The sequence below is a fragment of the Castor canadensis genome, chromosome 2, assembly GCF_047511655.1.
Source record: "Castor canadensis chromosome 2, mCasCan1.hap1v2, whole genome shotgun sequence".
Classification (NCBI taxonomy): domain Eukaryota; kingdom Metazoa; phylum Chordata; class Mammalia; order Rodentia; family Castoridae; genus Castor; species Castor canadensis.
Window position 1 is genome coordinate 175,689,160 of NC_133387.1, and position 14,920 is coordinate 175,704,079.

At 34.7% G+C, this 14,920-nt stretch overlaps 1 protein-coding gene across 20 annotated transcripts in view; it reads right to left on the reverse strand.

Annotated features, from left to right (window-relative positions):
- LOC109678242 (intermembrane lipid transfer protein VPS13C-like) overlaps nucleotides 1-14,920 on the reverse strand; it is a 55,539-nt gene that overhangs the window by 4,652 nt on the left and 35,967 nt on the right. For 8 of the 20 annotated variants that reach the window (XM_074066484.1, XM_074066470.1, XM_074066475.1 and 5 more), the window contains 6 exons: nucleotides 9,254-9,402; nucleotides 8,009-8,138; nucleotides 7,489-7,582; nucleotides 2,920-3,061; nucleotides 1,415-1,528; nucleotides 670-803 (listed from right to left, as the gene is read on the reverse strand). In XM_074066484.1, coding sequence (XP_073922585.1) covers nucleotides 8,112-8,138; nucleotides 9,254-9,402 — 176 coding nt within the window. In that variant the 3' untranslated portion in view covers nucleotides 670-803; nucleotides 1,415-1,528; nucleotides 2,920-3,061; nucleotides 7,489-7,582; nucleotides 8,009-8,111. The remainder of the gene's footprint in view (nucleotides 1-669; nucleotides 804-1,414; nucleotides 1,529-2,919; nucleotides 3,062-7,488; nucleotides 7,583-8,008; nucleotides 8,139-9,253; nucleotides 9,403-14,920) is intronic. The other 12 variants (XM_074066486.1, XM_074066487.1, XM_074066471.1 and 9 more) reach the window with 6 other exon arrangements.

Here is a 14,920-nt window from a genome sequence, read left to right on the forward strand (position 1 = left end):
AAATAACCTGTCTAGAAGGGCAACTTTTCCTCTTCCTGACCCATAGATTCACCTTCCCTACTACTACCCTTGCACCCTTTACTATGAATAGCACAGTTTTGATGCTTTTCCCTCCTTTACCATGAAACTTATTAAGCTATTAGAATTTAGTTCTAATCTCTACTTCATTTTCCCTCTTCCCAACAGAATAAAGTATCAATTCAGGACTAAATTTCTGGAAATCATCAGAAATTTCCAGAGAGGCTTGGATTCCATGAGATACAAAATCCATAATGTAAAGAGTTCACTTACTGTACTTAGTTACTGATGACAGTTAAACATATATTCATATGTGTAGTTTTCTATTGTCAAAATATACAAGCAACAACTAACACTACATAAACTGTAAACAATGAAAACTAAGACTGCTTCTCTCCAACTAGGAAAACAGGGATGCAATCCGGTCCTCAATGTCAAATCTCCTACAATTACAGAAAATTCTGGAGTATCTTTGTTAGTTTTAACAGACATACAATATATGTGAAATATTCTAAGCTAAGCTGGAAAAAAATTAGTGTAGGTTTAGTTCAAGTAAACTGGGGAAGAAAAAAAAAAAAAAACACCAAGGTATCAGATAGTCAGTTACCAAGCTTGTCAAAGATGGGCAGACAAAAAAGCATCTATACCTACCTGAAGTGTACCAAAATCTAAAATCAGAATATCTGACATTTCTTGGTGAAAACCTGTCTGAGGAATTACCAGACAAGGCTTTAGATTGACCCTTAAATCAAGGACTTTTCAAGGTTCAATAATATGTGTAAGTCCTAAAGAAGATCAAAAAATAAAATAAGATTAGGTAGTCAAGTTGAAATTTGTGATCATACTATTAACAAGGGTAACAATTTTCCTTGAAAAATATTAAGGAAGAGTACAAATTTTTGTCTCAAATTAAGAATCCCAATTCAGCACAGAATGTGAAAACTGCATATAATCAATGGAAAACGATCACATCATAGCATAACATACTAAACCCAACAGAGTACTGTACCTAGGGATAGAATGATTTATTATTTCCTTGGTTAAGCAACTAGATAAAACAGTTGGCTTGAGTTTTAAGACCATGTAATACAAAAACACTTATCTTTAAAACTAGAGTCACTCATGTTCAGCAGCTGAACAGCTGCTGAAGAACTGCAATGGAGGTAGGTTTTCCACCTCAAGCTCATTGTGAAGCATGGATTCCTGAATGTAATGCAGGCAGAATCATCTGTACCCACGTTAATTCTCTTTCTACTCAGGCCAACAATCATATTGAACTTTGAATAAGCCGTGACCACTGAACAATACAACACCAGTTTACAACAGAAAAAAAGCAACCTATTCTACTTTACATATACTGTTTACAACTGATGCTTATGTAGACAATCAAACTCACCTTAGCTGTTCTTGCTTTAACTTCTTCCAGCTTTGTCAACGTAGCTGATGTTATTTGCTCAAGATCCAAACCCTTGTTTGATCGAAAGAATTCAAGCACTGCATTGATGGTTGTCTATAAAAGAATTATAAAATATAAAAAGGTTATACATAATTCTTTCTCCATTATAAATTGGAATGGTTCACCTCAATTCTAAACAACTGTGGCTTTGAACTGAGGAAGGAATGCAAAGATATTTTGTCCTACTGCACCTCTCTGGGTGAGAGAACCTTGAGAAAGGAACAGGCAAGTAAACTTGCTGGAGGGGAGCAGGCATGTGCACATGATTACAGAAGCAGAGACACTCCAGAGGGACATATGGAAAAAGCAACAGAGGTCTAGTTTGGACCTCTGATTAGTCAGAACTCCACTTCTCAACATTAACTGGAGAAACTTTGAGGAAATAAAAAAAAAAGAGAAAAATACAAATCATTTTAATAGAGTCATGTTCTCCTTGCATTTACAGCATTATAAATAACCTCAACAGGCTGAGACTGAATGATGAGAATCTGGTCGGCAGGACTGCCCTCTGGATTGGTTTCAAACTCAGTTTTAAAGAAGAGCAATGCAGTATCAGGCAACTGAAGCTACAAGTGATGGTAAATATCTTGCTTCAGAACCTATTATATATCAGTGTTCTGATTTTGCTTCTACTTTATGATCCAATTAAGAAAAGGGAAGCAATAAGATCCTTTATAATGCAATGGATTAAATCCCAAGTTTTTCCTTTAAGAACTCCTTTGAGAGACAAATGTTTGCCCACTGCCTCAGCCTGGCATTCATTTATGCACATAATCTGCTTTTGTTGCTGCTGTTACTGTTGTTATTAACTTCTCATCAGCCACATGAAAGACCCAGTTTAGCCAAGCCCAGAACACTACAGAAGTTCTGATCACTGCTGTAGGCATAAAAGCTCATGTGTCACAGTGTCACAGACCACATGTCCCCATTTTCATGTCACTCTCATGCCTCTACTTCCTCCCTAGGTCTCCCAGTGTGCTTTCCATTCACTAGCTTAACCTTCCTCCAGGCTCAGTTATTCTCACTCACAACCAAGCCTGCATAGCACTGTGAGATTTTTAATGTCACAGCACCTATTCACTTGAGTTATGTAATATGCTACATAGTTCTTAAACTATTAACGTTCTATATATCCTCTCTGATCAACTGCAATATAAACATCTTGAAAAAAGAAACTTACTGTACATATGCACAGTTTTCATGGTATGGAGACTATACATAAATTATTATATGATAAATGTTGTGCAGGAAAGGATGAAGGGTGGAATAAATCATGAATTATATTGTTCCATTATAAAACAAAACATAAAAGACTATCCTGGCACACACCAAGAAAAGGAATTAAAGAAGAGCTATTACTAACTCAGTTTTTAATGCTGAATAACGTTCTACATTTTTGGCCTAGAATCATAATTAGAAGTAAACACTGAAGTTTTTAAATTTACCTTAGAGCTTGTGCTCCTGGTCGCTGAGATACATGGGTGCCCAGGTCAATTATCTGAATTTTAGTATTTCTGGAATATTTTTGTTTTCTCTGAGTGTGACAGAGGCGCTTACTAACTTCAGGGTCATTATGTGGGCAACATACTAAATACAGAAGGATAAATGAAAACTGTTAGAGTTTAAATAATTGTTTTAATAGTTTCTTCTTAATTAAATATGTTGAATTAAATGGTGATCCAACCAGGCACGTTGGTTCTGGTATCCATACACTCACAATAAATGAACATTAGAAAACTCAATGAAACTGCCTATCCCAAACAGAACATTTCCAAAAGATCAAAAGTTCCTTTCTCTTAGTTTTGAAGGTGATAATGAAAAGACAACAATACGTTTTGTGGCAGAAAGATTCAATTCAGCAGTTTTCACTAAAGTAAACTAAGTATTTCTGATCAATCCTCTGAGGAAAAAGAAAAAACACTTTGAGATTATCTGTTTAGAGAATTAACAACACACACACATATCTAAAAATCGCTGAGTCAAGACTGGAGATAAGACAGAGAAACACCAGGGAGATGACTCTGGAATTTGGGATCTGGAGAAATGTGAAAATTTAAGAGTTGGCAACTCTGAGCCTGTGAAATGAGACTCATAGTGCAGAAACTGGAAACCAAGTCCCACCAAAGAGCAAGGGCACTCTCAAAACTTCTTTTCTTCTGGCTGGGACCCTAAAGGACTAACTCCTGGGAATAAAGGTGAATTGGAAGCAGACAGACCACAGATCTGCATTATAGCACCAAATCATCTCAGTCCCTAACATGAGATATTCTGATCCCATTTGCTGGTACTGCAGAGCCACCATCTCTGTTTAATTTCCCTCTGCTTAATTTCTCCATCTATTATGGAGAAAGATATTATTTCTCCATTTCTCCAACAGAAAAAAACAAAAACAAAAACAAAAAAAACCCAGGCCCAATATTTATAAAAACAAACTTCAGTATGTTCAATAAACAGAAAACCACACAGAAATAACAAAAACCAGAAGCAAAATCACAGAAGCTCCATACATCAAGTTTTAGACCTACTTAGGCACCAGCTTTGTTTACTAGGTTCAAAGAGATGAGACACAAAACTGAGTATTCTAGTTCATGATCTCAAAGCTATTAGGAAAAAAGAAACAAATGGAAATTTGAGGACTAAAAAATACAAAAAAAAAAAAAAAAAAAAAAACCCCAAACCCGTAAGAATTAAATGCATGAGTTTAACAATAAACAGCCCAAGAGAGAATTGGAGGAAACTATCCAAATGAAGAATGAATAAGTAACTTGGAGATGAAGAAGAAACAAGAAACTCATGAGATACCACGAGAAGATCCAACATACATTGTTACTCTCAAAAGTAAAAGAGGAAAAGAATGATGTAACAGAAACAAAATGAAGTGATAAATTTTCCAAATTGGTGAGACCTCATGACACATGCTAGAAAAGGAAGGGAGGAAGGAAGGGAGGAAGGAAGGGAGAGAGGAAGGAAAGGAGGGAAGGAGGGAGGGAGGGAAGGAGGAAGGAAAGAAGGAAGGAAGGAAGAAGGAAGGAAGGAAGGAAGGAAGGAAGGAAGGAAGGAAGGAAGGAAGGAAAAAAAGGAAGAAAAGAAGGAAGGCCAACTGGCCAGCCAAGGGCTGGGATGTAGCTCAGTAAAGTACAATTGCCTAGCATGCACATGGCCCTGGGTCGCATTACCAGTATAAAAAAATTCAAACCATTTAAACGAAAATGAATACATTATGTAAAACTACATAAATCTACAGTAAAGAAATTACCTTAAAGATCCATAAAGGGCAGAGATGATTGGAAATGATAATCAAAGTGATAGAATAAAACTCACAAGAGAAACAATGGAGACCAAACTGCAACACAATTGTATACTCAAAACTTTGACAACAAATAATTAACAACCTAGAATACTAAACAGGCGAGGCGGGGGGGATATCCAACAAGAAAGAATAGAAAATAGGTATTTCCAGAAAAACAAAAATTACAAAAACTAATTTTAAGTATGCCATCATTAAAAGGAAAGCGATAATGAACATTCATTCTTCAAACAAAACAGAAATAATGACAGATTGATGGTCAGAAAGACAGAAAGGAACTAAGTGACTAGAATATCCAAGTTGCTACAATTACTATTCTCCCAAAAATAATCTCCACATTCAATGTAATTTCTAACAAAACTGTAGAATGTACTTTTGAAAACACAGGTAAGAAGAACTAAAAGTTCAAACAATCTAAAATAGTCAAAGCACCCTTTAAAGAAGAAAAAGGAAAGAAAACCGAGGCCTGTAGATGTAGCTCAGTGATAGAGCACTTGTCTAATAAGGATGAGGCCCTGGGTTCGATTCCTACCACTACAAAAAGAAAAACTGGAAAGAAAACCAAGTTGATGGTCTTACTAGAAACTATAATAATCTAGGTGGGGTAAGGGAGACATTAGTGTGAGCGTAGAAAAGAGTTCAATTAAAGAGAATCCCACAACACACCCACATACATGGAGGCAAACTATTTCCAAGCAAAGGGCTAATGCGATTCAACAAGAAAAACACAAAAGCCTTGCAAATACTGTTCAAAGACCTGACTGGGCATAGGGAAAAAATAAACCTTAACCTTGACCTTGGTGCCACTCTAAACACTAAAAGTCATTTTAGATGGATACAAGACTAAATATAAAACCCAGAACAGCATAACATTTCTAGAAAGAAAACACAGGACAGTATCTTTGTGATTCTGAGGTAAGCAAAGATTTACTGAACAGATCTAATGTTAGTACCAACCAAAAGAAAAACATCAAAACACAGTTTTCTCATAAATAACCACAATTAAGAAAATCAACAGGCAAGGCACACACTGAGAAATATGCGCACAAATTACAATGTCACGTAACTCTACATGTACATACGACAAGACTTGTAAGCAGAATAGGGAAAGAATTTCCACAAAAATAAAAGGAAAACAACTCTGTTTTTAAGTGGGCAACAAACACTGTACTAGACATTCCACAAGTGAACATAGACAGATGTCAGTAAGACATGAAGAAAGGCACTCTGTTTGTCATCAGGAGAATGAAAATGAAAGCTATGGTAGAGTTCCATGTCGTCCCCAACAGAATGGCTAAAAGTAAACAGCTTGAAAATACCAAATGCAGCAAGGAAGTGGGGAACTGGAATGAGTGGTAGGAATATAAAACACTATAACCAGTTTTGGAGAATTACTTGCCATCTTCTTAAAAAGTGACACATATACCTACCCTATGACTCAGCAATTCTGTTTCTAGGTATTTATGAAACAGAAATGGAAATATATGTACCCAAAAAACTTATACAAGACACTTGTGAAATAGAACAATAAAATCTCTTGCAACTGCTTTAAGTGGGATGGGGCAGGGGTTGAGGAGGAATGGTGGGGGTCATCTAATCAATATACAATGTAAGGCTATTCAGAATTGGGAATTATCAACATAAATCCCCCCTGTACAATTAATATATGCTAATAAACATGAAAAAGTTATACAAGAATGTTAACAACAGTGTTATTAACAGCCAACAGCAAAAATATATACAGTACATGGGTGGAATATTATGGTATATTTATGCAATGAGATATGATTCAAGAATTAAAAGGAAGTATCTAACAAAGCACAAAAAACATGGATGAATATCCAATACATTATCTTAGAAACAAACTAAGTATGAGCAGGAAAAAGTTGCAATGCTGACGAAGTGATAAAGTGGTTGCTTTTAAAAACAAGTTAAGAAAAATGACTGGAAAAAGTTAGCAGGGAATTTTTGGGGAGGATGGAAATGTTCTTTTCCAAAATTTGCCTCCAGATCAGTGATCTTTATGGCTTGTAAATTCTACTTCAATCAAACTTTAAAGACATTTATAGCACAATGAAAAAAGACATTAGAGAAAACCATAAAACTTCACCAAGAGGAATGGAAGAGGCAAATAAAGAGAGGCGTATGCTATATTTACAGATTAAAAGACATAAAAATATCAATTCTCCCTCAAATTAATTTATACACTCAATAAACACCCAATGAAAATCTTAATTCTTTTCGTAGAAACTGACCAGCTGATTCTAAAACTTAATGAAGTTTGAAGAGCCAAGAAGAGATAATGCAATCATAAAGAAGACCAGAGCTGAAGGACTTAGGCAGCTCGTCCACAGGACTAATTACATATTACAAAATGTTCCATTTTTAATCAATCAAATAAGCAAGACATTTTAGTTTTAGTCACTCTTTTACATATCAGTTAAACTTTGCAATAAAAAATTTTAAAGAATTGATTTAACACTCTAAGTACTTTTTGCTTGGTTAGATTCACATTCACTAAGGTAATTAAATCTAAAGTTGAAGAGAGAATTTTAATTGGTAAGGCCTGACTGAAAGCATCAATTAAATGCCAAAGCAGAAACTAATGATAAAATATTTCCTTTAGTCATTTAAAAGTCAAAAATTTACTTCAATCAAAATACAATAAAATGAATCAAAATGCCTGTTAAGCCACCCTAATAATTACCTGCTTGGGTAAAGTTAAGTTAAAGTGTTCTCACTATAACCAATAGCAGGAAAGAGTTTATCTTTTTCCTCTGGAGTCATAAGGTCAGCTGTAGCTGTAAAGAAAAAGCAGTAACTTAAGAAATTATTTTCTTCATCTTTATGGAGACAATATAAATAACTCAAACCAAAGTAACAAGTATCCTAAAATCAAAATATACAAATGCTAAAGCAAAATCCACTAGGCAGTTTCCACTAATACACTTCACACATCCTGTATTTGCCTGTTTACTATGAAGCAAATTCAGTTTACACATAAGGATTTTAAAATTCCCTACAAATGTCAAAACTCAACTGTCATTAAATATTCACATAAACGTTAATAATACGGAATGCTAAATGATGAGAACATTTCAAATTTTGCACAAAAAAAATTTTCCCAAAGAAAATTTTGCCATATATGCTTATATCTGAGCAGACTAAGAAATAATCTGCAGTTTTTTCTTATCAATAAGCAACAAATTACCTGACTTGGTACTTACTTTCAGGAATGAATGATTCTTCATCTTTTTTTCTTGAATCCTTTCTCCAAAACCTACTAAATCAGCCTGGCACATTTCCCTCCTGTGTCAGCAGACTTTTTCCTTAATTTTTTGGTCCAGACTGAATCACCTAAAAATTTTTTCAAAAATTAAAAATTGCATCAAGACTAAGTGCTATGTTCATTTTCAGGTGTAGCCATGTTCAATTTTTTGTTTTTTGAATCACTAGTAAGAGTAAAATAGGCAAGGAAGCCAATTCCTCCTGAAATGATGGTCAAGATATATAAAATTTATGCACTACATGTAATGATAGCATTTTGAGTAGGCTTCATTTTATCAGCAATGCAGTTAAGGTTTCAAGTAAAATTTTTCTGAGCATTGTGACTCACAGATTTTTAAGAACCATTACAACTTCTGGTTAATAGAATGAAAAGATACAAAACTGGAAGATGCTTCCACATCCAAAACATACTAGCTTAAAGCAATCATTATTTTAGAATTCATAGATATTGCTGCCTTACTAATGAAAGGACATGGCAGGGAAGAAGAGATACAGATAAAAACAGAATAGTTCTTTCCTCAAGTCCTAACTTGTTTATATACTGCTCCTTCTCAATGCCTACTTTTCAGATGAGGAACCAAAAAGCAAACAACAGAGGAATAAAGAAAATAAAGGAGAGAAGTAATTTAGACTTTATGTTCTCATTCCCTGAAAAAGTAAACTTCAATTAATGTTCCCACTCAGAAAGTCAGGTATTTTCAATTGATAGCAAATTAATAATATGTTGTAAATCTTTGTGTGTAATAAGAAATGAAACAATCCCAAAGAGAAGTAAAAGAAAATATTAAATTCGGTAGTAGAGAAAACAGGTTTGATTAGTGAATGTAAAGAGTAAGCATGGGGAAAATGTTAACATTTTGTCACAAGCCACACAGGAATGCACACATTCGAGCTCTTGAATTTGCAAATTGAAACTGAAGGACAGATCTACTACAATGAATACCACAGCTTAGTGTTGTTTAATCTTTGCTGTGCATAAGAATCATCACTAGGCTTTGAAAGGGAAACAAAAAACCCCACAAATGCCAAAGCCCCAGTACATAGCACTTAAATCCCATCTCCAGGGTTCCAGGTTTCAGCATTTTGTGAAGGAACATTCCCCAGGTGGTTTCTAATTGCAGCCATGGTTCAGTACCCTGAGATAGCAACAAAGGAGTTTCTTTCAGCAACAGAGAGCATCATACCAGGGGTCTGCCTGCTTCAACAGCCACAAGTAGAAGAAACTGAGCTCTGTTGGAACATTCAACTAAACGCACACCACTTGAGCTTTTAAGGCTGTGAATACTACCAGTTCTTTTAACAAAAGTGCAATCAAGGCTGCAATCTAAAAAACCTAAAAAGAAGAAAAGGCCACTATTAGCACTAAAATCTTGATTCAAGGTGTGATCAACATGTTACGAATTTCAAGAAATTTCAAAGTAAACTCAAAACTTAGACTTAATAGAGAAAAGGCAGAAGTGAATATGAAAGCACAATTAAAGATAATAATTTCAAACAATGACAAAGTGTATGAAGAAAATAAAATAAAAATATTTTTAAAGCTTTTCTATATGTTTGCAACAATCACTAAAAAATTCAAGAATTACCATTTGAAATGAGACCTGTCATAAATTATACACTAAAATATTACCAAATTCTTGGTTTTGATACGATACTAAAATAAATTATGTAAGATGTAATCACTGGGGAAAGAGGGTGAGGGATACACAGGACTTCTGTGAAGTATCTTTGATACTTTCTATGAAATAGTAATTATTTCAAAGTAAAAATATATATATTTTACCTATGTATGACCAAAACTACATTAAAATACACATTTAAAACAACAGGAAGATGGATGAAAAACACTTTCGCTTTTTCCCAAATAATCCTCTGTTGCCTTCATTTCCTTCCATGACCAGGTGAGAGTCCATGACAAATATTTTGAGTCCTCAGTCTGTATTTAAAACTCTCTAGCCCTATGTACTATCTATCACAATGAACAAATGCCAATCTTTGAGGAATCTAATTGTTTTCTCTTCTCCTACATCCTTGCTTGTTTGCCCACTTTGTCCAATAATTAATCCTCCGCCAATGTTTAAGCAACTGTAACTGGTTTTAAGAACACAGAATTAAGGGTTGGGGATGTAGCTCAGTGGTTAGGTGTCTGTTTGCATGGAATGTATAAGGCCCTGGGTTCAATTCCCAGTGCCCTCCCCCACCAAAAAAAAAAAAAACCCACAGAATTAAACTGAAACTACTTAAAGGGGATTAAGCCATGTTTCCTCCACCAATTCATCCCTATTTCATGATAACAATCAACAGCAGTAGCAAACACCTTTTAAAATATTCATGTTCCTGGATACAACAACTGTACTTGACCAATTTGTCCTTACGCACATAAGAGATACTTCTGAAAATGTGCATCAAAAGCTATTTATTATAATATCACTTATACTTAACAGTGAGACACAATGAAATAAATTCTGGTATGTACACAGAATGGAATACTATTCGGTTGTTTAAAATGATGTAAAAATAACTCAACTGACATTGGAAATGAAACATTACAATATTTTTTTAAACAGAAAGGAAAACAAGTTACACACCTTCTTTTGGCCCCACATCCCCCACCAGTTGCCACTCCATTTATCTGCTCCCCTTACAGTCTCCAGTTTCTAATTTTTCATTCTCTCTAATAACTATCATGTTTCTGCCCACTACTCGATTAAAATTACTCTTTATTACTAAGTCCACTCATAGATAATGTTTCCATTCCATAGTGACATAAAGTCTTCTTTAGTCCTTCCTTTCTACTAATTACAAATAAAACTTCTGGACAAAATACAAAGTATTTACCTGAAACTCTGAAAAGTGGGTAAAGCAGTAGATGGTGGAAAGGAGTAAAAACTGGAGAAGTAATCTGCACAGGAATAAGTTTCTTATGTCTTTAGTTTTTCTCACATGGTGTGCCCTATGATCTCCTACTCCTTCCCTTCAGTCTTCCCTTCAGACCTATGATTTCTTTTAACCAACAAAAGGTGGCATAGGTAATGAGCTACATTTTATTAAGTGGGTAAGTTTGCAGCAGTCCTCTTGATGGACTCTCTTTCTCCCTATGAACAAGCAAACTGCCATGTCACGGACAGTCTATGTAGGGAGGCCCAATGGAAAGGAACAAAAGATGATACATTAGGAGTTGAAGTAGCTTCTAGTCAACAAAACTCTGGTCTTCCATCCCAAAGCCACAAGGAGCTAACTTCTACAAAAGCAATTGGAGCCTCTGTCAGCCATGCTTCGGAGAGTATGATGGTCCCAGCCAACATCTTGCAATAGCTGAGGCTTGTAAGCAGAAGGCTCAGATCTGCAGAAACTCTCAGGTAACAAGTGTATTGTTGTAAGCCTTAAGTTTCCTACATGGCCATAGAAAAGTACCACACCATGGGAGAATACAGGAGCATTTGAAAGACAGCTATACAAGGAGCTAAAACCCTGAGAAAAACTCTATTTGTGGCCAGTGAAGCAGAGGGCATAGGGAGAAATCCCAAAGAGAAAAGACCAGAGGTGGGGAATCTCTCAATTCTGTGTAGGAAGTTATCCAAATCTCTGGCTAACTCAAAACTCGCATCTATGAAACTGACCCAAACCAAAGCAGCTAAGATTCAGAGACCTGAACTGAAAGACAAACCATCTGTACAAGTCTCCAACTAAGCCCTATAAAATTCATGTGCAGAACAGATCCAAAGCTACAAAAGAAAGACTTGGGACTGAATTGAGACTTGAACCATCCCACACAAGGCAAAACACAACTCAGGATCAGAATCTAAACAGGCTGTGTACTAACACAAAATACGAAAAATATCTAGAGGATTATATAATAGGACCCAGAGACTAAATACTCTAACAGTTGTAATGTCAAGAATACAATCCAAAATTATTTAACACAGAAAGACAAAAACAAATTTTAAAAAATGAGAAAAATACGACTGATTTTCATGGAAAAGAATATCAACAAATGCCAACAATGAGCCACTTTAAGTGTGTGATGTGAGGTAAGGGAAAATACATGTGCAGTTGCTAAAAAATTGGAATTTTTTTTTAAATTGGAATTTTAACAAAGAAATGCAAACTATTAAAAAAAATTCAAAATGAATTGTCCCTTTTAAAAATACAGAATCTGAAATTTAAAACTCCTAGGATGGGAGATGACAGAATAAAGAGTGAACCTGAGGATGTATCAACAGAAATTACTAACCTAAAAAGCATAGAGATTAAAGACTGGGAAATAAAAAAAAAATGAACAGGGTTCAGTGACCTATGGCACAATATCAGAAAGTCTAATAAACATGTATGTCATATATAATATACATATGCAAATATAACATATATGATAGCTTCACCCATGTCTTCAAAAATATAATGTGCATATTATAGATACATGTATAGACATCATTTATACATATATAGTTATAGTATATGTATACATTGAGATATGTGCATATATGTATTTTATATAATAAATAATGTGTGTGTGCATAAAATTAAGAGTCTAAGAAGGAGAGAAGAAAGAAAAAGAAATTAGGGCCAAAAAATTATTTGAAAAACTAATGCCTAAAAACATCCCAAATTTGGTAAATTTAAAGATCAGTTCACAAGTGACCAAACAGATGCATCTGTTACAGGTGATCACCTCTTCTTGAAATTCTTTCGCCAAAGGTATTCATACAGCTTCCCTTCATCATCTCTGGCAACTCCTTTATGGTCACCTTTGCTGGATCTTTCCAATTTATCTGACTGTTACAACAGAATGCTTTGGACTTTGGAATGATCCTTTTCTCTAGCTACTCTAATTCCTTCAGTGATTTCATCCAATCTCATGCCTATAAATGTCATGTATGGGCTGACTACTCCTAAATGTGCACAGACAGCACAGACTTCTCTTCTGAACTCCATATTTACACTCCTATATCCAATCAGGAACTCCTGATCTTCTCCCACCTCATCCAAGCTTGTTCCATCCAGTCTTCTCCATCTCATTTGATGGCAACTCTATCTTTCCACTTTCTTTAGGCCAAAATCCTCCAAGTGTCTTTGACTCTCTCTTACATCTAACCAGTCAGCAAATACTGGCTCAGTTTTCAAAATGTATCCAGATCTGACCCTTTTCATCACCTCCATTGCAACCATTTTCAGTCAATGACGTCTTTCCTCAATTATTTCAATAGCATCCTAACTTACCTCTATTCTTGCCTTTGCTACCATATAATCAAACCAGATCATATAATCCTGTTCTCAAATCCTATTAATGGAATTCCAATTCAAAAATAAAGGCCAAAATCCACACCATAACTTATAAGATTCTACCAAATCTGGTATCTTCCCAAATCCCATCAGCATCCCTCCCACAACTCTCTACTTCCTTATTCTCTGACCACATTGGCCACCCATACAACTCTCGTTGTGAAAACTGCTGAGCTAGTTATACTTTGTTTTTTCTGCCTGGTTAAACTTTACCCTAACACATCTTTCTGGCTGACTCCCTCAAATGTCAAATGTCTACTTCATAGTGAAGCTTTCACTGACCCCCCCAGCATAAAACTGCAACCTCAATTATCATCACTGCCTAGCCCTAGGACTCTCCTGCCTATTTTATTTTTAATTAATTATATATTATCCTCTCCTACTACCATTTAAATAAGGGATCTTGGTCTTCTTTTCAGTTCTGTATGCTAATACCAATGTTAATAATGAGGAGCAAAACATCACTTCTTTAGTAATTACAAAGGGCCAGACACATAATAATCTAAGTGCTTTAAATGGATAATCATGTACTCCTCACATTAACCGTATGATATAGTAAATTCCATTTTACAAATGAGGAAAATGAAGCACAAGGAGACTAAATACCTAGACTCAAAGTACACAATTACTAGATGGCAAAACTGGGATTAGCAGCCATATTCACTGGATCCTCAAGGCACACATTTAACCATAACCTAAAATGACAGGAGCTCAATGAGTATTCACGAAATAAAATGTAAGTGTATGTGCTTTAACTGCATTTAAAAATGAATATGGACTGTGAGGATAACTCAGCGACAGAGCACTTTCCTAGCATGTGCAAGGCTCTGGGTTTGATGGATCTCCAGCACTACCATAAAGTAAAGTGTGTGTGTTGAGATATATAACTATAAAAATGACTACAGGGAATGAAGAAAGATAAGAACAGTATTGAGAGAGGTAAAGAGTATGTGAGATGACTTTCTATTTTTTATACTACTACTACTACTCAACCTCAAGAATATTTTCTTTAATTGACTCTAAGATTATATGTCTATAATTAGTTTTCTACCTTATAGTTATTATGAATTTCATATAATTTGAAATTTCTGCTCTAATTACTTAAAACAGTAGTGAAAGTAGTAGAGTATATGAGATGAATATTTCTATTTTCTTCTTTGAACCATATTTTCTAACTTTTTATATTATGAATTTTATTTAATTTGAAATTTATACTTCTAATTACTTAAAAGATATAGAAATAATGAGACAATGTACTTGTTCCTTGCTGAACAACATTTAATAACTTCCTTATTCATTAAATATACTAGTACAAGGAAAGAAATGAAATCTAATTATTGCCTCTCACTTAATCATTGGCAGAATACAGTAACGGAATTATATATAAAATTATCCCAGGAAAAAATTACTCAGCACTTTATGTTTTCCAAACTAATTAGACATATAAACTTAAATCAATTAAAGAACATATTCTTGAGGTTGAGTAGTGTAAAAATGGCATACTAGGGAAGATGATAGTGTAAAGTAAGGTGATAAACTTTGTCAACAGTCTTAAAACTATGTAAATAATG